We start from the raw sequence: 27,010 nt of genomic DNA, 5'->3' as shown, positions 1-27,010 counted from the left end.
TATGTAATTTGATTCGGAAACGATTTGCATTTTTTTTAAGTTTAATTCCAGGTACCGTCGTGAGTGTAACTTCTCTATAATTTCTCAAGTGTTTAAAATTGTATTACCAAATTTATAAGAATATGATGAAAAGCAATCTAAAGCAACATTTTTTTTTTAAAGTACACAATAGAAAAACCAAGTTGATGCAGAAGAAACTTAAAGGATAAAAATATCTTATCAAAAAATTTATCCCTTTAGTAATTAGTTTAATAATTAATATAATTTTATTATTAATGAACACAAAATACCCTCCCCCTCCCACTCAGTAATCAAAGCATTTTAAGTTGAATTTGCTTTACTAATAATATTTATCTCGTTAAATGTAACATTTTTTTTACTGTCCGGAATTTAGAATCTCTTTTTACTTTCTCGTAAACGAAGTATAACAAAGAGAAAACACTTTAATCATCATCATCATCATCAACAACAACAACAGCAACAACCCAACTTGAAATTTTCACAAGTATTTTGCAACCAACAAGTATTTTGAGTTTACGTTTCAAAACTCATCGAGTCCAAAAGTTTTTTTTTTTTTTTTTTTTTTTTGTCTGAAACAGAATTATATCTATCTGAGAACATGATAACTCAAAATCGCTTTCAGCTAAATGCGTGAAATTTTACACGTAAACTTAATACAAAATTTTCAGATTTTTTAAAAATTAAATTTTGAATGAAATTCTGTTTATGAGAAAGCCTATCTGTCCAAATATAAATTAACATGATGATTACAAAAAAAACCTAAAGAGTTAGACAGAAAAAACTGACACACAAGTTTAATATTTAAAATACAATTTCTTGAAAAGTCTTGAACTAACGCTGTGGAAGGGTTGACTGTCTGTTGGTCTGTACTTTTTCACGCAAGTAAACGCAATAACTCAAACTTAAATAAATGAAATTTGGTATTTGATTTTGTGACTGAAACTGTAGCTCGTTGTCACATTTTGATTTTTATTGATCGGAAAAAAGGTGTTCAAAATGAGATGGATTATCAGTATTGTAACCCTATTTGGCATCGATTTATTAACTGTATCATTTAATCGCCACAAGCTAGATTCAGTAAAAATGCTAACTTTGTGCCAAGGATCAGTAATTTGAAAATATTGCCATGCAAGACATTTGCGACTTTAACTTTACTCCACAATTTTATGCGGGAGATGGAGGAGTTGAATCGCACTTTTAATATAAAGTATTTGAGAAACTGTTGAGAAACATTTATTTACCATATCGTTTAATCGCCACTAGCTAGATTCAGTAAAAATGCTAACATTGTGCCAAGGATCAATAATTTGAAAATATTGCCATGCAAAATATTTGCGACTTTAACTACGGTCCACAATTTTATGCGGGATATGCCGGCGTCCTGGCATAGGGGTAGCGCGGTTTCCCCGTGATCTGGGCGTCCCGGGTTCGAGTCCGGGTTTGGGCATGGTTGTTCTATCTGTGAGATGTGTGAATGTGCCCTCCTGTAAAAAGGGGTTGTGCAAGCGAATGAGTGATGCGTGAGTGGCAAAGTCGTACTCTTGGCCCTAGTTGGCGCTGCTATAAAAAATAAGAGACGTCCCCCTCAGGCTTAAATCGCTGTCTTCGTAACAGTGGGCTTGTCAGTGGCAAGTGCCATAAGAAACAAACAAACAAACAATGCGGGAGATGGAGGAGTTGAATCGCACTTTTAATATAAAGTATTTGAGAAACATTTATTTACCGTATCGTTTAATCGCCACTAGCTAGATGCAGTAAAAATGCTAACATTGTGCCAAGGATCAATAATTTGAAAGTACTGCCATGCAAGATTTTTGCGATTTTAACTACGGTCCACAATTTTATGCGGGAGATGGAGAAATTGAATCGCACTTTTAATATAAAGTATTTGTGAAACTTTTGAGAAACATTCTCGTAGGCCCTTCCTAGAAATTATTTAGTTGTCACGTTAATCAATTATTGAAAGTAATTAGAAATTTTATTTTTAAATATGAATTGAGAAATGTAAATAAAATTAGGGATGTCGGCGTCGTCTACTTTCTCCGTTTTGTCACGTTTAGCATTAGAAATTCCATTTCACGTTTGGCAGCTGAGTATGATAGTCATTTCGCAGGATCTGTCCGCGTGGGGTCTCAACGGGGTCCCGAGTCGGGGGCCTTTGACAACCCGGTGGGCTACCATCGGGACATATCAATAAAGGCACTTTCGGAAACATGCTGCCTATCATGCGCGTTTGAAATCGCAGAAGAGGAAGAGCGGAGGTTCTGAAAAAAAAAAAAAAAAGGCAGCACCGGGTGTTGATGGAGGGGGGGGGGAGGGTTAAAAAAGAAATTTGTTTTCTTTTCATTATGAGCAACAGGGCTTGTCAATCAAGTTACTGAAGCAGAAAATTGTGTGGGTATTTCTTCACCTCGGAGCGCTTTGCTTGTTAGAAACAGTAAAGTTGCAAAGCACAGTTGAATTAAGGATGATTGGCGTCCATTGTAGCAGTCATAGCACACGCCACCGCTGACGATGACATTTCATTTATGTAACTGGAGTTGTGTGGAAAATTTATGCGAGAGCGACTTTTCCTAACGTTTTGAAAGGTGTGAGTTTCATACGTGTTTTTTCAGTTACATTGAGCTTGCTTCATTTGTAATTAGCCGTCTTTGACGATTAGTTGGTTCGCCGGGATTAATGGTTACTAAAAATTTCAATTATTTTGTGAATCTCTGTCTTAATTGCTTCATCGGCAAAATATTTTGAAATTTTAAATTTTAAAAGACATAAAGTATATTATTTTAGAAATCTTAAACCGTTCTGTCTATTGTGTTTTCATTATCCTAACTTTTGGTTTATATCTTTATTATATCACAATACAGAGCAGCAATATTTAAAAATGGCCGAGTTATAAAAGTTTTTCATTATGTTTGATTCCGGAATTAAGTTAATTATAATTACTTCAAAATTTCAAAAAAAAAAAAAAAATATTAAAAGCATACTTCATATTGAAATCTACACGACATAGAAAAATAAGCTTTATCTTCGTATCTTGATCATTGAAAAAGGGGAAAAAATATCCAGATATAATATTAAGCAAACAGTGAAACAGTTTGAGCTTTTACTTCAATGATATTGTCATAAAATACGTTACAATTTTTTTTTAATTAATCAAAAATAGATAAAATTGTACAGCTAGAAAACAGGTATTTTTGAATTGATAATTTTCTGAATGTTAATATGATGTAAAAATTCTTTTTGTTCTGTATTATTTTTGGAATTTATAATAGAAACAGCCATAATTTCGCTTAATTTTTAATAAATAAAATTGTAATTTAACTGAAATCTTCAATTTTAATCAGTTTTTGCTGAAAATTGCTATCTAAATATTATATTTTGAAATTTAAAATAAGTAATATGAAAATACACATTGTCTTATTTCTAGATATCTATTTTTTTAAGGATAGTGTTCTGCTTTTTCCCGAAAAGAATACATTGCTCTTGTCGTGGTTTTATTAGTCACTTATTTATTTTTTTCCCTTTTTTTTTCTTTTTTTTTTGTTGCCTTCGTGTTTCATCATGTTTTATTATCCCCCCCCCTTTACATGAAGAAGCGTGCCCAACTAGGCAGTGATGTAATAAAGATAAATTGAGCCCAAGGCATTATATGATATTTTTGCTCCCCATCACAATCATTAGATTTATAAGTATAAGTGGCACCTAGACATGGTAATATTTTTTCGCTCAAGATCATATTTATTCTTAAAAAATGACGTAAAGCGTTAAAAGCTTGGTAAGATATCAATAACTCCCTGCCCCTCGTTTGCTATGCCACTGTCAGCGTGAATTTATTTTATTTTAGTTACAATTATGTCCGGTTAGAAGCAGCATAAGGTTATTTCGGGACGGAATTTATGATTTTGAACAATATCGAGCATGTCACAGGGCCACCACCTCAAATCGAAACTTCTGTACTCCATCAGTGGGAGGAGAACACACGGAGGACTAATCCGCTTATAAGGTGGTTCTTCGCTAGAATCAGGTTACGAATGAAATGTCCCATTTTGGGGGAACCGCTCATTTATACAGAAAATGGGGAAAAAAAGTAACAGTTACCTTTGAACGATACAAAAACCGAAATTTTATTACTTGAAATTCTGATAATTAGATTTCGATAAACTATGGCTTCGGTGTAGTGCCACAGTATAAACGTAACTATGCATCTTATCTATGCATTTTAGATAGATTATCTTATACCATAACATCGTGCTTCTTTCTCCCCTTTTCCTTGTGGAAAAGTGTAATGGATTTGAAAATTATATTGACGTAGCGCTTTTCATGTGTGTTGTTACTTTGAGTAGAAAATATGCAAGATCATTTCATGTGAAAGATTTTAATAGAGTAACGATATTAATGATTTTTTAAATTTAAAGTACATCATTAAATAACATGAATAAAAATACAATCAATATTATGATAACTTTATATATAAAATAAGCTATAACTCTCTGTTTTAAAAGGTATTATTTAGAAAATTTTTTGAAGGAAATAAAAATAAATAAAAAGTATTATGTCATGTGTTTCTTTCATACCCTAACTGTAAATAAGACTTTAAGACTTTTATATGAACAGAGGAGCAACAATTTCATAACTAATTAATTTAACTAATAATTCAAATAATTAATTAAGATTTTTATGCAATTTTTTTATGGATTGAAAAGATGAACAAAAAAGTTAATAACTTAAGATTTTGAATTTTAATTTTCCCAAATTATTTTGAAACATTATAAATAACTAAAATTATTAAAATAATTAAATGATTATTTCACCAGTTAACTGTTTTTAACTAGTATATTCGTCATGGAAAAAGTACAACATTTTGCGTTATGACGAGTTTATTCGTCAGGAGAATAAGTAGTGCCAATTTGCAGTTTGAATAACAATTTTAGTAAAAACTCAAACATATTTGTTCATTTCAAGATGTTTAAAATATTTTGAGGCCAAGTCGAAATTTAATGTTCATATTAGATTTAGTAAGAGTAAAAACAGTAAAAAAAAACTGCAGTAGGAGAAAGAATTTAAAATTATTTAATTACAGTCTTCAGAAAAGATATTTTTAATTCTAAAAATGAAAGGAAAAAAAACTACTTGCACAGAATATTCTTGTTATTAAAAGTATGTTTACAATTTACGAAACTTATCAAAATATAATAATTTTATAGAATATTTTTCTTAAATATCTTTTCCATAAAATATTTAAGTGATATAAATATGAATTTTACCCTTTACTATTATTTATAATATCACCTGCAACCAATGAAAACTTGAAGAGAAAATATACAAAGAGCTAAGAGAGATTTGTACTACACTCGATTGACATAATATGCGCTTCTACACATTTTATTGCATGGATTGAAACAACCTTTAGTTTAAATGCCGAGTTTTATTATTAAGAACATCGCTTTAAACGGAGTTATATTTAAATGTATCAATTATACAAATCGTTACTTACAAGTTTCTTTAGCTTGGCGTAATGGTATACCAACATAATGTTAATAATTAGAGTTGCCTTTGGCTATAGCTAGCTATTCAGTGCTTTCCTGTAACGATGAACAACTTTGAAAAATCCTATTTTAACGAAGGATATGATTCTTTGTTGTTTGGAAATTTGAAGCTAAATATATGTTTATCTTGATAAGCATATTTGCATTCCCCGATGCTTAAGGTCGTCATTTGATTTTTCCCAAAGGGAATGTTAAGTTTGCTGAATTTGTTCATTGCATATAAAAGGCAAAAGTGAAGTTGAAGTGTTTTGCTACATTGGGAACATCAAGTGCTATCATAATTACTCAAGAGCGGTTGTAGTCTTTCCTGATACTTGATCAAGTATTTATTTTTATTCGACATTGGAGAATACTTGTTTGAAAAACGTTTATGTGAATGTCTAATAAATGGAAACGTTTAATTTCTATTATGCTCATTTTTAAATTGAGCTACTTCGTGTTCGAGATTAGAATGGATTTCCTATTTAATTTAATTCTTATGATAAACAATTACCAATGGCCCAGCAGAAAAAATATTACTTTCACAGCTGCTACTTAGTTTAGATAATATCAATACTGCTCGTTTAAGAATCCCGAGATTAGCAGTTTTCGACGATTATATTTCGCTGATGGATAGTAAGCAAAAAGATGAGCAATTATCATGCCTCCTAATTCCGAGAATTATCTGAATCCACCTTTTTTTAATTGTAAATATCTGCTTCTTTGATCTTACCTCCCACTCCTTTTTTTTTTTAAACAAAATAAACGCTTCCTGACGTGTGCGCAAAAGCTCAGAGGTTTTTCCGAATACGATAATGAACAGTATCTGATATTTCCATAAATATATTATAATGTTATTTTTGCAGTTCAGATTATTAAATATTTTTTTTAAAATTTCTTTCTTCATTGTAGAAGCTTAAACTCAACCAGTTCAATGTGAAATATAATTCAAATTAAGAAAAATGTTACTGAAAAACTTACTGAAGTGTTAATGTTAACTTAATGATACTGAAATAAAAAAAAACAACCTCAAAGTATTTTCTCAAGGTCTCTTTTTCCTGCTTTCTGCTATAATATTCGGTTTGGTATGCTGCTCTTATCATGGCTTGATTAAAGAAAATTTGTCAAAACCTAAAAACTGGATTATTTCATTCAAATTATGACGAATAAGAATCGTTAAAGAACCTCTACGCCTGCATCTGCAAATTATGTTGTGTGTGTGTTATTTCGAATAGCTGTCGTTTACATCATCTACTTTACACAGTATAAACATTATGCAATTTTAATAAACATTTTTGATGCAAATTTTTTGAAAACTTTTTAAAGGCATTAAGCCCATTTAGAGAATTTACAATTTTAGGTCTAATACCTTTATCCAGATTTACAAAGTTTAACATTGTTATAAATTTCCCTTTGTGAAATGAAACAAAATAGTTCTTCATATAGCTGATTTTAATGACATGATAGTTCATGATGAAATATATTTCGTATTACAAAAAAACTGAAAGATGACCAATTCAAAAACAGTCGTATTACTAAGCACTTCCGTAGGAAAGCGAGAATTGGTTTATAACCATCCTGGATAGATAATTTAAATGCTTGTAATTAGCTTAATTTTTTTCTCAATCAAAATATGCATCTTTAAATGTTTGATATATACGAATAATTATAAAGCATCACATTTCGTTGAATATTTCCTTTTTACACAATTGAATATTTTAGCCTGTGTATTTATGTAGGCGGTTCAAGGTCACATTTTCTACCGCGTTACTGGTACTAGACAACCAATAGAGAGGTAGAAAATGTGACCGTGAACCGTCTATAGAAAATACACAGACTATAATTATGTGTAGTAATATAATGAGATTGGTTTCAGTTAACAAATTCCTTACTTATAAAATACAGGGTGTTCATAAAATAACTTTCCTTGCTGGAAGGCATCTGCAGCTAAGAAATGCGAACGGAATGACATCATACTTCATATACAGATTGTGGAAGCACAAGAAAATAACTACCACAATAATAATAATAACAATTTAAAAGTGCACACAGAATATACACATACACAAATAATTAATATAAATTTAAAACTCACTAAAAATAATCTTTCATTAGTCAACAGTAGAGTTCAGTATTCCATATGTAATATATTCAATTCCTTAACGTTCCCTGTATACAAGGTACTGCATCAACTTCTTCAGATATTTTTAGTTATGGAATTTCTCTCATACTTCAAATAAATTGCATGTGAAATTTGATTTTATTCCTTACATTAGTTTTAGTTGCTCCAAACAAGAAAATTTATAACCATGTTGTTCCTAATGCGGACCAGTTGTTGATGATGCTATTAAGGAGAATGAGCGCATTTGAATACTTCTAACCGATGTCTATAAATACAATGCAAATCATAAATATTTTTGTATCTTTTTTTGTGCTGTTTCTGAAAAAAATTCAAATTAATACATTCAAATTAATTTTATTTGAGCAAGGAGCAAAGTTAGCTGTGCTGTAATCTGTCGTCTGCAATCCTGTATATTATAATAAAAATTAATAAAGAAATCTAAGAAGTGTAACTTAGCAAGTTATAATAAAAGCAACTCGTTGATTACTTTTTTCTTATTTTTTTTTATCTCTCATGTTTTAATAAACAGTGAAATGTTATTTGATACTTGAATATGTAAAGTAAAAATTACATATTTTTTGAAGAAATACAAATAAAAATTCATAGTAAAAAATTAATGAAAACTCACGCTTTTGAATTGTATTAACTTTAAATGCATTTTTCTGAAATTTGGAATAAAAATCTATTTATTTACTTTGAAGCTTTTCTTTTACCTCTTCGTCGTCCGTAACGGGTCTAACGCGTTCAAATAAAATTTCTGCAGGGCGGCCGTAACGCGCTTCAAGCGCTTTTCTACATTTTAAAGATTTTTTACGCTTAAAACGCTTTCTAAATATTTACCTGCTTGAGCTTTTATTTTTGTTTGTTCGAATGCGGTGAAAAACAGCGGAAAAAAGAAATTTTCGCGGACAGAAGAGGACGGCGAAAGGGTTAATGACGGAAATTCGTGAATTAGTTTAAAATAATGAAGTCCTTTAAATAATGCGGCACTTTTACGATATCTTATTCATAATAATAGAGGCCCTGTTACAAATTATATATAATAATTATTATTTCAGAGGGATGTTTATCTATTAAGAGAACTCATCTTTTAAGCACTTTTATTTAATTTGACTTGCGTCATATTTGTGAAGATTAAATTTCATAATCCTCTTTTTTTCCTCATTTGATGATGAGATAGAATTTTAAAATTTCCCACGATTGCCAGAATTGTCACAATATGAAATTTGAATTTCATATGTGTGGTGAAATCGCAATATATATATATATATTCTGATATTTCACGTAACTTATAATAATGTATCAATAATTAGTAACTAAAAATAGTTGATAAAAGTATATAATTAGTAACTAAAAGTATATATAATTAGTATATAATCAATATCTAAAATTTTAAAATACTGAAAATTTAGTTTTCACTATTTTACAATACAAAAATAATTTCAATACAATTCAATGCAAAATATAATAATACAATTCAATACAAAATATAATTGTACAATTCAATACAAAATATAAAAATAATTTCAACACAAAAAAAATTAGTTTTATCTCTCTAATAAACGAATGAATTGCATTTCTCTAATAAAAGAACTCTTTCAAAGAATAGTTTTATAAAATTTATTTTATCTATATAATCTAAGCAATACCACAATTTTTTTCCTTTTTTGTTTAAAAAAATTAAAGATAAATCATTACATTATGATATTGCATACATCGAATAGCATAGCATGTATTCATCATTATATTGAATACATACATGCTATTCAATTGTTTTTATCAAAGCCAGTTATTTATTTTTTCAACGAACAGCACCAATTTTTTTAAACTTTCTCATTAAAGGAATACTGTAATCATAAATTCCATCATTTGGAGTTTTTGATCTTTCATCATGTTTAAAAATTCATTTCATGTTGCCTCTCCCTCCTAATTATCTGTTTAAGTGCATGATAATATCAAAGTGTCATAAGTTGGATAAAATATGTGTCCTTTGCATCAAATTGTATAATTGCAAAAATTACTGATTATCTCACAGTTAAATTTCGGTCAAATCCATAAAAAAAAAGAAGTTTGTTCATAAGCATGTGGGCACAATAACTGTAAAGCATAATAAGCTAGAAAAATAAAATTTTACTTCATAATTTTAGATCTATATCAAATTTTGGATCTGATCCTTCAATAGAAAGAGACGCCGTTTCAAAATTATACTTGATTCTCTTTATTACACGATAAATTAAATGTAAAAGATTTTATAAATATATGAGAAAGTTGACGGGAGAATACTCTTCCCGGGACGTTTTGTAGCCCTTGCTTTGAATTTCAGTATGGGGTGAATGACATCTAACTCTCTCATACAATGATGTTTGCAATCGATTGCCATCATTTCCACTTCGATCACTCTTGCAGTTAGTTAAGCCGTTTCTGCGAAACTGTGTCTGCCTGATCGAATTTCTCCCGAGATATCTTCATCTGATTAAAGTTTATCTGAAGGTTCATTTAAGGTTAAATATGAAATTGTAGATCCTTAAATCAGTAGAACTGTTCCTAGTTTTTATCAATCATTGTTTAACTCCAAGCATTCATCTTTGCATCGCTTTTCAAAACCTGATTTGAATTGTTTTCATAGTAAACAGGTATATGAATTTTATTGCATGACTAAATGCGGTAGCTGCAGCTCGGCCTCCTGCGTTTATAGAATGTTTTCTCTCTCTCTCTCTCTCTCTCTCTCTCTCTCTCTATATATATATATATATATATATATATATATTGTTTGACAGCGGATTCTAAACCCCTCCGCTCTTTTGCGCATACGTTAAGATGAGTTTAATTTGTCAAAATCGGAATGAGAGGAAAGATGAAAGGAGGAGATGTTTATATTTAACAATAAAATAAATTAGGATTGCTCGCGGACTGAATAAAAATAATACAATCAGAAACGACACGATACTCACATATACGTGAAGCCAGCGTCCTGGCATATGGGTAGCGCGTCTTCCCCGTGATCTGGGCATCTTGTGTTTGAGTCCTGGTTCTGGCACGGTTGTTCTTCCTCTGTTCTATATGTGAGTTGTGTTGAATGTTCACAGATAGAACAGAGGAAAAAGTAAAAAGGGGTTGTAACAGCGGGTAACCTGTAAAAAGAAAAAAAGGGGCTGTAAAAAGGGGTTGTTCAAGCGAATGAGTGATGCGTGAGTGGCAAAGTCGTACTCTTGATCTTATTGGCGCTGCTAAAAAAAAGAGACGCACCCCCTACCGGCTTAAATCGCTGCATTTATAACCGCGGGCTTGTCTAAGCACCATAAGAAACAACAACGCATATACGCGAAAAAAAAATGAACAAGAAGTATCTTATAGGGCGAAAATCAAGGTCAAAGAAGGACCAAGAATTCGCACTATATATATATATATATATATATATATATATATATATATGTAAATACACATTAATTTATGTCTCTGAAAAATTAATTTTTTAAATGTTAGGTTCATATAAAAATAATTTATATGCAATAATATATTTTAAAATTATGATGAAAAAAATGTAAAAAAATCGTTCTACCTCTATTTCACTGTTTTTAAGGGACAACAAATTCTTCAACAGCAGAGTTAATTTTTCTTGGTGCTAAGGAATATGCATTCCAACTATGTTAGATCCTGTAAAGGATGTGGAACTGTATACGATTCAAAGAAACAAATAAAAAAAATTAATTTTACACGCGTAGATTCTTTTGTAGACAGAGTTGGTCAGAAAAAATTGGAGCCTAATTTTTAGTATAAATAGTGGAGTTTAATAAATTTCGTAAAGTAAAATAATTTCATTTTGCTATTTATCATTCTGTACAAGTTGGTAAAATAAATAACTGAGAAAAAAAAATTTTTAAAGTTAAATAGGTAATTATTTTCAAAAAGTCAATATTTCAATCATATAAAAGATTGGTAATAAATATGTATTAATAATAATTGTTCCATAAACTTTTCAATACAGTTCGATATGTGAATTACCAGAATAAGATAGAAATTCGTGATTTTGCTTAATTTTCTTAAGGCTTCATAGCAAATTTATTGATAATGTAGTAATAAAATAGATTTATAGCATTTTTCCAATTTACATTTATAGCATTTTTCCAATTTACATTTATAGCATTTTTTCAATTTACATTTATAGCATTTTTTCAATTTACATTTATAGCAATTTATAGCATTTATAGCATTTTTTTTACGAAATCTGTCAGTGGTGCGAAGTTTTCAGAAGCACGGGCTCTAGAGCGCTTTCACTACTCGCACTCCCACACGAACATCAAGCAGGCACTGACTGTAGCTAGAAATATTAAATGTGCTATATAACGAATACTTGTTATTAAAATTATTTACAATTCCCACATGAATAAAAATTTCTTAGAATAACAAATTACAGCGAGAGAGCGAAAAATGCTGAAACGAAATCAGCGTGACCTTGAATTAGACTCACTGTCTCGTACTAAATCGATTCTATTTCCCGTACGCTTTCATTTTATTAAAGTTTTCAGATAGCATCTTGCTATCCCTCAGATAAGTAGAAAATATTACATACTTCTTAAAATTTGTTTTCAATTATCCATGACAAGAAACGACCTACTTTTGTGCCTTTCTAAAGAGAGGAAGAGACTACATTATGAGAATAGCCACATTATTTCAATTTCAGCATGAATCTGTTGGGAGCATTCCAGTATTCGCGCATCTAAGTAGAGCTTTTATTTTCAAGGTCATCATCGATAACTGAAATCAAGGCATTGCGAAACATGCTGTCATAATTAATTTATTTGCTACTTTTTTTTAATACAATGCTTTTCTGGTTTTTTTTAATTACATTTTCAATTTTATTTTCAAATTACAAGAAGATAATGATGATTAGCGAAAAGAAAATTTAAATAATTCAGCTAATTTTTTTCACTTAAATTCGTTAAGTGATCTTATGATAATTTCGCACCATACATATGATACAATAGTTACGTTAAATTGTAACAATTAACATATACTGCCATGTAAAACTACATTTTCTGACCGCCCAGCAATGGATATAGCATATCGTTTATTCAGAGCACATTTATTTTTATATCTTGGCAACATATTTGTATTTATTGTGATTAATTAGATATCTTTTGACATAATTTCAGATTTCTTCAATCAATGCTTCTATGTATTCAATCATTTACATTATTTTTCCTGATTGTTCAGTAATCGATGCAACATACCACTTATTTAATTATTTTTATGTCTTAGCAACATATTCGTGTTTCTCGTGATTAATCAGCTATCTTTTGGCTTCATTTCAGGTTTCTTCAATCAACAGAGTGCTCCGTAACCTAGCCGCTCAGAAAGAGCAACAGCAACAACACCACCAGCACCAACTGACGGTGCCGGGAGCCGAGCTCGTGTACGACAAACTGCGAATGCTAAACGGCGGCCAGCCGTGGCCCTGGTACCATACCGGGGCGTCGCATCTGACGGCTGCCGGCGTGCCCCACGGGACGTCCCCGGCAGGACTGTCTGCGGCAGCCGCTGCAGCAGCCGCGGCGACAGGCAGTCTGGTCGGCCCCGTAACTTCGGCGGGTCTCGGCGTTTGCAATGGACAACACAATGGAAGTGATTCTAGTGCCAAAAAAAGTAAGCAGTATTATATTTTTTAACTGTTTTATTAACCTGCACCGTTTTTGAGATTATATTATATATATGGTATATGAGATCTTTTGTCAGTCACATAATCATTTGCACATATGTATATATATGTCAATTTAATTGTCTTCACTAATATATTTTGAATATAATCAATTTTGTTTTTTTGAAAGAGGAATATTGCCTTCCGCTGATTGAAATTTTACTAAAAATTGTGCTTTGATTTTTCTTGATTGAATGTTAGATGTCGTGTTATTATTACGAAGAATGTTATATAATGTCCCGTACATTTTGAAATTTAGAGATGTTAAGCTATTTTTCTTTTGATTTTAATTATTGTTTCTCTTCTTTGTTACGCATTTATTAAATTTGAAAGTTTAACACTTATCGCACATTTGAAAGCATTTATCGTATGCCTAAGACAATTTTAGTCAAAGAAAATTTAAGTTCATCAAACACAAAATTTTATATTTCATATAAAAATAATTTAAAAATGATAAATTTTTAGAAAGGTAGATTTCTAGAAATTTATTTAAAAACTGTCAAATATATTAAACCGACATTCGAAATACTTCAGAGCATTTAAAAACGCTGCATCTGTATCAATAAATCGACCCCGCAAAAGATATTTTGATATGTATCTTGTAAATTCACTTTCTACTTTGAAGAACCTTTCTTTCATATATGAAAATGAATTTTGTTTACAAAAAGAAGCCAGTGTTGAATTAGAAATGAATTCATAGATATGGATTAGAAGTCAGTTAAAGAATAAATGGTTCTAATAATTACAAACATAGGGCATATTAATTTTATAAATAATGATGAAAATCCATATATATGTATTATAATAGTTACACATTGATATGATTATATAGTTACACATTGATTAGATACGCTGATTTCTTAACATATCAATAATTTTTATTAGTAAGAAATTATTATTTCTGTGTATTAAAATACCAAATCAAATTAATATAATCAGATTACTGTGAAAGCTTTCTTTAAAAAATAGCCAAAATATAGGTGAAATTTTTTAACATGATTTAGTTGTAAGTTATCAAAATAGTGATTTATTAGTACAATATTTCATATATTTATTCTGAATTATGCGGCTATTCAGTGAAGAATGCGAAAAGGTTAAAAATATCAAACTGTGTGGGAAGATTAAAATGTCTGTTTTAATCATATCTTATATCTATATCTTGCACTGTCACAATCCATTTTTAGTTCATTCTCTTTAAAACATTAATATTGGACTTAATTTACATAATTTTTATCATTTCATTTCTTTTCACATGAAATATACGAAATTACATTTTCATCGAAATGCTCGTTTAACCGTTAAAATGTCATTTTATTTCATCAAACAACATTACTTTGTTTTCAAAAATGCACAATTATTTGAATTTGCACTTACAAATACTTATATATATTTAAAAAAAATTATTTATGATAATGAAAACTGGAAAAATTTAAGAAGATATTAATTGTTAAAATGCGTTTAAATTTCCTTCTTATATAATGAAAGGCTTTATTTTGTTTATATTAAGGAAAGAAGCAGCTTCTTTTTAAAAGCAAATTTTAAGAATAATTCTCATTTCAAAATTTCTTACTACTATCTTTTGACTTCTCGAAATATGAAATGCAATAATTTAAATTTAAATAATTCATTCAAGACTGTATGTAATAAATGGAAGAGAGCGGTTTCTATAATAATCTCTAAATAATCAGAGGATTTCTGCATCATCTGTTCTATTTTACAAACTGTTTATAAAAATTTCCAGCTCTTCCCAAAATTTCAAGGTCGAGCTGAACATACATAACGAAATGTATTTATTATAAATTTTTTTAACTTGGAGCGAACAGTATCAACATTCTACATTTTATAAGCAAAATTACATTTAAACTTTTAAAGGGGCAAGTGCAAATTATGCCGGCGTCCTGGCATAGGGGTAACGCGTCTACCCCGTGTTCTGGGCGTCCTGGGTTCGAGTCCCGGTACGGGCATGGTTGTTCTTCCTCCGTTCTATCTGTGAGATGTGTGAATGTGCCCCCCTGTAAAAAGGGATTGTGTAAGCGAATGAGATGTGTGAGTAGCTAAGACGTACTCTTGGCCCTAGTTGGCGCTACTAAAAACAAGAGACGCTCCCTTGGCTTAAAATCGCTGACTTCGTCAGCGAGCTTGTGCATGGCAAGTGCCATTATAAACAACAGTGCAAATTATGATAATTATATTTTATTGGGATTGTTTATTATTTTTTTTTCAGAAATGTAACAACAATTTGAAACTAAAAAATCGGAGGAACGACGTAAATGTCTATAATGTCGTAATCATATGATAAAATTAACTGTTTAAATTAATTAATATTTAATATTAAGTTATGTAATACTATGAAACCAACCTATCCAATGGACTCTATAAGTATTACTTTACTAAGAAACATATTTTTTCCTTCTACTTGACGTATGAGGAATTCAAAATTTAAATATTGAAATGCTTTTGATAGCAGCACGTAATGCGTTATGATAGATAGAATTAGGAAAAGAATATACATAGTTAGTAAACTTTAAGGAGTTTTTGTACTGCCACCTTTAAAAAAATTATTCTTCTAGAATTCCTGTTTCTTGTTAAAATTTTCAAATTTATGGCGATGATTATTTCTCATATTTCATAAATTAGAAATTATTTAATATATTTAAGGGTTTACGTTATAAAATTTTAAAAATTTTATTATGTAAAACATAAATCTGGGTTCCATAATATTCAAAGCATTGTAAAAAACAATTTGGGAAATTGTTTTTATTAAATTTAAGTTATTTTTCTTTGTTTAATATAAAAACTATTTTAACTCTATATTATGTAATATAATTTAGAAATTTTGATGTAATTATTAACCGTCAGAAGGTTATAAATTTAAAATTATCAATACGCATATGTGTAAGATGACATCATTTTGTCGTCTACATTAAATATGCTAAGTGATATTAGAGATCTCCGATATTATAAAGAAAAGACAAATTTCAGAAATTTTTTGAAATTAATATTATTTTTTTATTTACTTTTTGAAAAATCAGTTATCTTTCCTTAAATAGTTATCTTTATCTATATATTATTGTCCAGACCTAATTAAAATATATAATAGAAAAGCTAAAGAAAATTATTATTGGTTTAATATTTTCAATATTTAAACGTGCCAATACACATAAGTGATATTAAACTATTACAAAATAGTGTTTGATCCTATTTCAAATAGAAATCCATATCAATATTTTATATATTTTTATTCCATACATTTTTTTTCTATAAATTTTTTTTCTCTTTAATTTTTCTGGAAATTCTTTTTTTATTAATTGCGAATTTATTATTATTTTATTACTTTTGCACTTTTAACTCAATAATTTTCTAATTATTAATTTTAATTAATCATTAATTTTAAAAACACTTTTCGTGAATAATTTTTATACTTATTGATATGGATTTAAACATCTTTAATAAAAATTCAAAAAAAAAAAAAAACCTGTTATATTAAATCAGTAGGAAGTTGGAGCAAAATTGTAAAAAATATATAAGTTCTTCCTTCAAATGAATGTAGCTGAAGATTATATACGGCCCCCTTTTGAATGCAAATCCCCCTGATCGTGTGTGCGGGTGTGGAGGGAAAAGAGATCGTAATGGAGGGAAAAAAAAGCGGGAAAAGAGGGAACAAGAAACTGTTGTTCAGGGCGGCGAACATCGCCTCGGCTGAGGTAATGAAATTCGTTATCCTTGCACCGACTATTAAATTTTTTTGGCTTGGAAAATACTATTTGGCGGGAAATTCCCTGTGGAGATTTAAAATCGAGTCCGATAGAAAATCCCGTTTATACGCGGACGAATTTCTTGAATAAATGCGAATTACACAGATTTCGGAATAAGCGATGGCGGGTTTTGCCTATATTCTTTGCTCTTTTTCATTCTTCAATTCTGTACATGAATGTATGCAATAAAGAATTGATTGCTCCATGGCCTCTTTCTTCCTGTGTTTTGAGTTGACTGTTTAAAACTTTTTCATGCGATTCATGCGCGGAAATAAAATTCAATTTGTCGTCGTTTATGGGAAATAGTTCTCTGATATGGCTGTTGTCAGTTAGTTTTAAAAAAATCGTATTAAGGTTTTGGATCTTTTCTGTAAAAAAAGTAACGTCTTTCTATTGAATATTTATTTTTGGTTTCAATTATATTCGTTTAGAGTCGAAATAATGAATAAATATGTAAAAGTAATGTAAAAATACATGATTGCAGAAAAGTTTATGATGCTTGTTAGGTATTCATTCAATCGATAATAAGATAATATAGTGATAGAACACGATTTAATACTTAGGTATGTTAAATCTAAAGGAAAATAATATATTTCAACCTATATTAATTATTTTATATTCTATGCAATCTCTTTCTAAATGAATGATAAAAAAGTAAAATAATACTAATTTTATTTATTTATTTTTTTGATTTGATAAAATATAGAAGGAAAAGAGATATGTATTCAAAAATTGAAAATGTATTATTTAATTTTCCAACAAATTATTATTAAAATTATTTAATTTTGTGATAATTTTATAGTTTGTTATTTAACTTGCTTCATATTGTAACGATGGAATTTTATAATTGATTTTTTTTCTTTCACTTTCTGATTGTGTTTTGAAATTTCGTGCACTTATCTATTTTCGATAAAAAAAACAATAATATTTGATATTTTCAGATCTTAATTTTTAACTAATAAATTAATTTAATTTTAATTCCATATAAATGGCGCCATATGGTAATGAGTTTGAAGGAATAAATTGATTTCAAAATTCCATGTTAATTATAAAGGCGAATTACAAATTGATGACTAAAAAAATAAAGATATTTTTAAAAAATTCTATTTTTAAGTATATGATAAAAATACGTTTTGAAAACTTTTCTAATCATATGCATTGGAAAGTAATTATTCATTTCACAAAAATTAAAGAAATAGAACCGCACTAAATGTTGTTTATTGTAATTGTTAAACGAATTTTATAGTGAATCAATCTATTCGATTAATTTCTAAAAGAACGGAATTTTAAACACTTTTTTTGAGATTTCATTTTGACACGTTAATACACCATTACATGACAATGAAAAAATAAATGAATAAAAAAAAGAATATAGATACAATACAACATATTATTGCATATTATAAATTTTTATGCTATTGCTTGTGAGTTTCATTTAGCCAATATCGGAAAATGTTATGTGATTTTTTTTATGTGTGATGGAAAAAAATCATAGTTATTTTTTATGTGTATTGATTAAAAAAAATTCTGTTATTTTATTCATTTACCACCATAAAATCGTCTGTGCTAAAATTATTTATCCTTATTTCAGCCCAAATAGATTCTTTTTAACTTATTAAAAATTTAGATTCTTTTAAATTGTTTCATTTAGGAAAAATAATAATTTTTTTTTCTTTTCTAACATTTGTATTCTTATTTACTCAAATTATCTTACTTATCATGAACTAAATAAATGATAAACCTGATGAGAAATAATAAAATACGAACTATAACAATTGCACAGAATTTCTATTCCTCCTATAATATTTTAGAATTCAATTTTTATTCTGGTTTTATTGCATGGAATCATCCTATACCATCACAGGTTTGTTTGGTTTAATTGCACAAGAACCGGCTTGATTGTGATTAATCACACATTTTCTGATTGAAGAAGTGCGTTTGAACTATAAAAAAATTCACACTGGTATCCATGTTGTCATGCAAAACGTATTTTAAAATCTCTGTAACAAAATTGTTGTTTATCCAAATTCCATCATTACGGCAGCAACATTGCTGTAAAATTTAGCTACCAAACATAAGTTCTTGTCTTGGTTTTGGACAGTGTTCGACTTGATTAATGAAGGCAGCATAGAAAAGGAGAAAATTGAACTAGGAAAATTATAATTTTTGAAATAGATACACAACTACGGAAGAATTAGAAACTTTTCACGAATCCGTGTATTAATCCGTGCTTGCTTAAAATGGCAAAAGGCTATACAAGTGCTACATATAGCCAAAAGTGCTTTTTTTTTTTAATGAATATGATTGGAATATGATTAAAAAGTGAAATTTCGAATACCAGAGAATTTATCAGGAAACCATAAAATTTGAGTTTCCGACCTCATTTTCCGTTTCAGAATAAGAAATAAAGAGAAAGAAAACAATTAAAAATCACGTTTTCTTAACAATAGACAATATGAAATGTTTGATTACATAGATATGAAAACATAAATATTGCAAAATTAATTTCCCCTCAAATGAAGAAATTAATCCGGAAATTAATAAACATACAAATGATTATAGATATTCTAATTACCCCCAAATTCCATCTTATATCAAAGAAACTAATACCTTAAAATACTCTTTCCAATATTTGTAAACTACAGGACATTACAAAATTCAAATTGCGTTAAATTAGATTTTTATACCCTTCAATTAGTTTCAATAAAGTTGTCAAAAAAAAGTGTTCCTTTTCAAAAAACATATCGATAAAAATTTCTTCCACTTAGTGATTAACTTTATAATAAAAGAAAAGACATATGACAAATGAAAGTAAACATATAAGTTGACATAAAAGAAACTATGACACAAAAGAAAAATGACATATAAAACTGTACATCAGAGGTTTTGCTTTCTCCTTTAATTTACAAAGCAGAATTGGCAGAAAAAATAATTTCCGTAATTAAATTGTGGATTTTAAAATAACATTTTCTTAGAGCTGTACTAAATTATTAAATTCTTTCAGACATTCATATTTTCCAAAGGAGGATTTATTCATGTTTTCTAAAGGATCTCTTTGATGGAAAGATATACATTCATGAATGGTAAACATTTCGTTTCTCTATAACGGATCTGTTTTTACATAACAAAATAAGTTCCTTGATGTGCATTATACGTTTTACATTGAAATATAGAAATTTTTTAAGTGCGTTTACAAATATGCAAGTTTTAGGAGGAGGCAAATATATGAATAAACCATATCTATAATTTACATGCTTCGTCTTATAAACAGAATAAGATTATGTTTATAATAAAAGTTAAGGAAAAAAAAAATCTTGAACAAAGCACGTTGAAGTTTGATTTTACATTTTTTTCGACATATGTAGGGGAAATTTTCGCCATTCATGTGCTAAAACTGAAAAAAAAAAATGAAGGTCAAATACCTATTTCTCTGGTGACTCTTAGGCTGCTCTTAAAGGGAATTTCTAAGAGCTTACCATCTTTGACGAAGTCCAAAATATTTGCATTAAAATAAATTTCCATTTTCATGCCTCAGATAATTCACCATCACGTGCAATCACGGATCATTTACACCGAAAGACATCAAACCAGGCGTCGATAGAAAATAAAGTTAAACTCCTTATTTTTCTGTTCCCACAAAAGCAGTTGGGCACAATTGCATTTCCAATTCTTCAAATTGTCTGGTTCACACTTCACCAACCCTACGTGAAGGCCCATGAAAAAAACATCTGAACATTTCTAGATGCATCGAAATCTGCACTTATTTTTTTATGAAGCCGTCAGAAAACACCATGGATTGCATGCATATTCACCTTCGATGGATGGAACACTCTCATTCATCGTCCCCTTCCATTTGCTGCCCCAGCGTCGGGGAGGGTGTCCTGCCTAGCATGTAATTCGCAATTCCAGAGCCTATCCCCACTCTAAGTAGTAATTACAATCTCTATTTGCTTCAGCTGTTGGTCGACAATCGGCAAGGCAGGCCGCATTGATGGCCACTGATGCAAGGGTACCGGCTTTTAAGGCGTCTTTGTGGGTAGGGGCATTAAAAATACGGTCCCGATTAACACCGTCTTAGATCGAAGCCGACCCAGGCCCACCAGAAGGACCACATGAAAAGGGACTTTTTTCCTTGGAAATGGAGTTTCCTTTCCAAGTTTTTCTCCTGTAGACCCTTTGTGCAACGAGATCATGTCTGGAGGTTTATCTATTGGGCTTTCTCTCTTTTTCGTACTTTCTCTCTCTCTCTTTTACGTGTTTGTTTGTGAGGAGGCGCCTCTCTGAGATGCTAATCCTTTCTTTCTTTCTTTCTTCTTCCATTCTCAGCTATTGAGAGCCTTCCTTTCATTTTGGACCTTTCTGGTTATAGGAAGAGTTTCAAAACAAAGGTGGTCCACTGCCTCGAGGTCTTCTTCGGTCTTTTTTTCTCGGAAAGTTGGATTAGTTCAGTAATTGCTTTCTATTTCATTTGCACAACATGCTGTACCAAGAAAGTAATTGAGATTTTGGGTTTGTAAACAAACGATTCAAGTATCTTTATTCGGTTGAGAAAGGCCACGATCGAGCAGCAGCTATTTGCCACTTCTTATAGAGTATTTACTGGCACATGCAAGGATGAATTTGTGTTAAATTTAGTTTATAAAACAAACTTTTGGTTGAATAAACATATCTAAAGGAATTTTTTTTTATTAGCTCCCGGAAAATAAGTCCTTGCATTTATTATGAGAATACTTTTGATTAACTATTAGAAATATATTTCTAAATTAAATAATTTTCCAGTATGCAATCTTAGTTTTAAGTAAACATGAGATTCAACAAGTTGCTTCAAAATCCAAACATATTACTGACAGAATAAAAGTAAAAATATTTACTAAAATCATAGTCACATTCTGCATATTTACGTAAAACTTTTACAAATTGACAATCTTTTCTTTTCTTTCATTCTGAGATATTTAGTGATTTTTTTTTCATTTTTTTATTTACTGGAACATAATCTTGACAACTAGATAATTATTTTTAGCTTTTAAATGTTGGGCAAGGTTTAATTTGTTTCAAATTTCATTTACATGGCCGGCAAATTACTTACTATTTTATTATGAATTTTTTATTTTCATGTTCTGGATAAATTTGTTAAATTTCAACTTGCAAGAAAAGATTAAAAGCTTTTTTTTTGAAGAAATAAAATGCTCATAAAATTTTAACTGCTTTTTAAATTGGAAATATATTTTTAGTGGGCGTTTTTGATTGATTGATAGAGCACTTTTGTAAATCTATTATTTTTTTAAATCGTTTTATGCTCATATAAAATAGATTGAAGATTTCCGTCAGATGTTTAAGCCAAATTAGTATTTCCAGTGAATGTAAAAGTAAAACCTAAAATGAAGTCGAAACACTAAAATACTAAATAACCCTAAAATTCATTACTGAGATTATTGAAGAAAAGAATTCGTGATCATAACTGTCATAGAATTTTGTATTTCTAAATTTAAAGACATTTTCTGTTATTTTCAGAATACTGAATTCACTCAAAAACTTATTGAGTTATTATTATTTGAGTTATTTGAGTTCTTATCCTATAGCATATCGTACGTTTTCGCTTTGATTAATTCGATATTAAAGTTTTTTTTTTTTTTTTTTTTTTTTTTTTTTTACTTTCCAAAAAACAAACAACTATATTTTAAAATTTAAGCAGCATATACTAATAAAATAGTTTTCAAATAAAATAAGGTTATTTATTTTTTGAAACAAGTTTGAAATACATCCTTCGTTGAAATCATTTGAAAACTAATAGTTTTATATTGAAAACACATCTAAAATGTTTTTATTTTGGAACGGAATGAGAATCATCCGGAATACGAGTTTAAATTTCATCCAATTTTAAGATATCTTTCGAAATCTTTTGAACTTATTTTAATCTTTACTTAACTGGCTAAATAATATAAAAAAAAGAGGAAGGAAATTTTTCGGTTCAAATGCAACGAAAATAAATGGCGCCAAAGGCGTGCTATTTATTTAAGATGTAGCCTTAAAAATAAAAAATAAAATCAATGATATTTTGTTTTTCCTGCCAAGATTTGCGAAATTTAGAAGAACTATTTCTATAGAAGCTATATTATTTATTTTTTAAATTTTTTCCTTGTTTAAAAAGAAACTGTTCAATTTTATATTTTTTAGTAAGTATTTAATTTTTACTTGCTGGGAATACATATTAACGCCAAAGGCTTTTATAGAATACTTATGTTTTATTCTTTTCTTATCGTTATTTATTCAATATATTTATGTTCTGATATGGCATATAATAAAGTGTTTAATATTTTTAATATTAAGTTTTGTTCTTAAAAAGTGATATCAAAGAATTATTTTTAATTCAAGCTTTTCCTACAACTGCGATAAAAAAAATAACTAGAATGCTTCATTTAAAATACATTTATAGTAGATATGGCCTTCAAATTTTTATTAAACCTTTTTATTATTTCTATAAATATCTGGCAACAGCCAGGAATTTATTTCATATTATTGTCTAATTTGTTTATAATGAGATAAGAAATATAACTTTATCTATTTTCCAAACTGGTATATATAATTGAGTAAAGAATATACATTAAAATTTGTTTGTACAAAGCAATACTCGACAAAAAATCTGCGAAAAGTCTTTAAAGTCTGTTACTTGTAAGAAATAAATCTAGAACATTTATCATAGATGAATCATGCTCTGGAAAATCATCTACTTCGTATTATCAAGCTGCATGTCGATAAGATTAGAGAATTGGCGTTTAGTGATCGTCATTTAAAAATTAGAAGCATTATTAAACAAGTTCATATAAAAAAAATCGAAAAATAAAAACATTGTGGGGCAATAATTCAAGGGCTTTGAAAAATGAGGACATATCTTCTCACTGTGTCTATATTTATTACACGTGGTTTCTTCACGGGGGGAAAAATATGGCTCTACATGCTCCATATTCACCTGACATAGCACTGCGTGACTTTTTTCCTCCATTGTTGGAGGAAACTTCTTCGTGGTTACCAATTTGAATCCTTTAATTAGATAAAAGAAAATTCGCTACCAACTCTGAGGGGTTTCAAAAAAAAAAAAAAGATTTTTAAGGCATATTTTGATGATTCGATAAACCGTTAATAGTAGTGCAATGCAGACGGTGAATATAACTTTGAAGGAAATGTAATAAATTTTGACCAATAAATTGATGTATTTATTTATACTTCATGATTTTTAAACACAGCAGGGTTTTCACTTATAATATTCTTGATGCAAGAAATAAAGTCGAAAAATGGATGATTAAAGACTGCATTTACGCACCTGCATATTTCTTAATCAAAGCAGATCTCAACATTTTAATATCTAGAAACAAACTCTATGTCAGTTTTTATACGTTCACAAAAAATTGTCAAGCTATATATTATAACATATAACTTTTAGCTAATTGCCTTTTTGCCTATTTTGAAGCAAGAGCTTTAATACATACCAACTCCACAGAATTCAGCGCAAGTGTTCTACTCTCCTAATTTTTTTTTAGGTACTAAAACATTATAGAGTATGTTATTATATTTTTACTTCATAGGACAATTTAAAAAATTGGTTACAGAATTATGTTTCTTCCCTTTTATGTTTAAAATTTGATACAAAACCACGATGTTAGTAATAATGCCCTAACTATATTTCATTTGTCTCAGTCATTGCACTTTCGAATTAGGAAGTACTCGTGCAAATATACAAACTAAACGAAGTAAATTCTTTTAGGGATTGAGTCCACAGTTTCATATAAACCTGAGATTGTGGCAATAAATCTATATGCTTAGTTTCTGTCTATAATTAGCTGTTTCACAATATTCTCTAATAATTCCATTCTAATTTTAATTCTAACAATTTTTGTTTCATATTATCGTGTTAGTTTGGACGCAGTTCAACAAAGTTTTTTCCAGATTTGATTGAAATCTGCAGTTTTGTTGAGAAGTCCATATACTAAATTTCATTTCTGCAGTTCTTATTGAATTATCGTGTTTATAGACAAACATAAAGCCCAAAATATGCTCTCCGAATCCAAGAAGTTTTGCAAAGTAGAGATTCAAATTTTCTGAATCGAATTTTTTTCAATGCCTACAGTACTTTCTCCCTGTGTTTATCGTATACGAGATAGTAAAAAATACCTATAAAATAGTAACGTTACCGGAAGCAGCAATGTCCTAATGGTAAAGGTTGTGGATCCGAAGGATTCTGGGTTCGATTCTCCTGAAATATCCACTGTAATTGTGAACTTGATGCCCGCTAAATCCAACGTCATGTGCAAAACATTCCGTTGGAGAAGGCATTGTTGGAGAGGCGCGGAAGCTTGGAAAGGGCAGAGACAGTTCAAATTCCATTTTCGGAAATTGTCTTCCTTTCAAAATGACGAGATCTATCCTAAAATAGACAAAATGGGACATTAGTATGACTAAATGACAAGCATGATGACTCCACATGTCTCATGAAGTTTCTGAATTATTAAACATTTAAAATACATTAAAATAAATAATAATAATTTAATAAAAACATTTTGAATTTTCTTTTTATGATAAAAAAAAGTTCTCTTAAGAAATTCGCAGTTGTTTGAGAAGTAAAAGGCGATAAAAATAGAGAGAGGGTTAATCATTAACGAACAAGTAATATAATTTTTTTTAAAAGTCAATTCCTACTCTGGCAAGAATTGAACTAGCGTTCTTCAGCTACGCGTAAAAAACACTGTAATCCTTGCATTTTACCGATTGAGCTAAGGCCTGTTGATTTCAAATTTCATTAAAAGATGCTAAAACTCTATTTAAATTATTAAAAATTAATTAAATTTATTAATTAATGAATTAATATTTGAAAAAACTGTATTAACATCAAGTGTGATCCACTACAAGTTTAAAAAAATGTATTTGAACTTGAATGGATGAATAAAAAGTATTTTATTAATGATTGAAAATTTGAACAAGATATATAAATATATATAGGGAGAGGGTGAACTTATAGTAGGAATTGAAAAAGGATAGAGTTTAAATTAAAAACGCTTAAGGCTATGAATTTTAAGTGTTTATTTTTTATTGTGAAATTTTTTCGAACATGATCAATTCTAATTGATTCGATGAAAACGTTTATTTCCCCGAATGAAATAGAGTTGATTTAATATGATTGAGATAGTTGTTTTCATTTTGAATTAAATTATGTAGATATCCAAATTTCCCAAAGAAAAGAAATTCAATTAAATTTTTTGAAAAAAGAAAGTATTGTGTATTTTGCATAATATTTCCATAAATTTAGGTGCGAAAAGCGATGAATTCATCAATAAGTCTCTAAATGCCTCTAAAAACTAATAGGCATTTGAAATTTAGTTTATGAAATTTTTAATAAAAAGCTAGTAATATTGTAATATAGAGAAATGAATCAAAAATATTTATGTATTTAAATTAACTGCATTTTAAGTAGAAAAATTTTATTATCTGCAGAGTTAACTTTTTTTCTTCCATATCACTACAAAACACCTTTCAGAATCAATTAAATGGATTTTTTTTTTGCAATATTTTATAAATCCATTTGCTATATTTTACATCGATTCAATGCTCGGGTGAAAATTTTAAACGGAGTCATTATATTCTTTCCATATCTTAACATTTAAAAGGAATCTTCTCAGTAAAGCAATTCTTTTCAGAAATTGTTAATTTTTTTAATAAAAAACCTTTTATGTTTTATTCATTTTTTTTGTACGCTATCGATATAATTTATACAAATTCTTTTTATAATAAACTATAAAAAACCTGAATGGAAAACTCTATTCTTCTTTTTCAGAAAGTTAAATATTTTCATAACTTTAGGCATGCATTTTAGAATTACTTTCAGATGAATTGCTGCAAGACA

The 27,010-nt window shown here is 29.0% G+C and overlaps 1 protein-coding gene across 3 annotated transcripts in view; it reads left to right on the top strand.

Moving 5' to 3' along the window:
- The window catches only part of LOC129965805 (paired box protein Pax-6-like), a 94,520-nt gene that overhangs the window by 40,885 nt on the left and 26,625 nt on the right, over positions 1-27,010 (top strand). For all 3 annotated transcript variants that reach the window (XM_056080006.1, XM_056080007.1, XM_056080005.1), the window contains exon 4: positions 12,981-13,311. In XM_056080006.1, coding sequence (XP_055935981.1) covers positions 12,981-13,311 — 331 coding nt within the window. The remainder of the gene's footprint in view (positions 1-12,980; positions 13,312-27,010) is intronic.

The sequence above is a fragment of the Argiope bruennichi genome, chromosome 4 (assembly GCF_947563725.1).
Source record: "Argiope bruennichi chromosome 4, qqArgBrue1.1, whole genome shotgun sequence".
NCBI lineage: Eukaryota > Metazoa > Arthropoda > Arachnida > Araneae > Araneidae > Argiope > Argiope bruennichi.
Note: the sequence above shows the minus strand (reverse complement) of the source record. Positions and strands in the feature narration are given on the sequence as shown.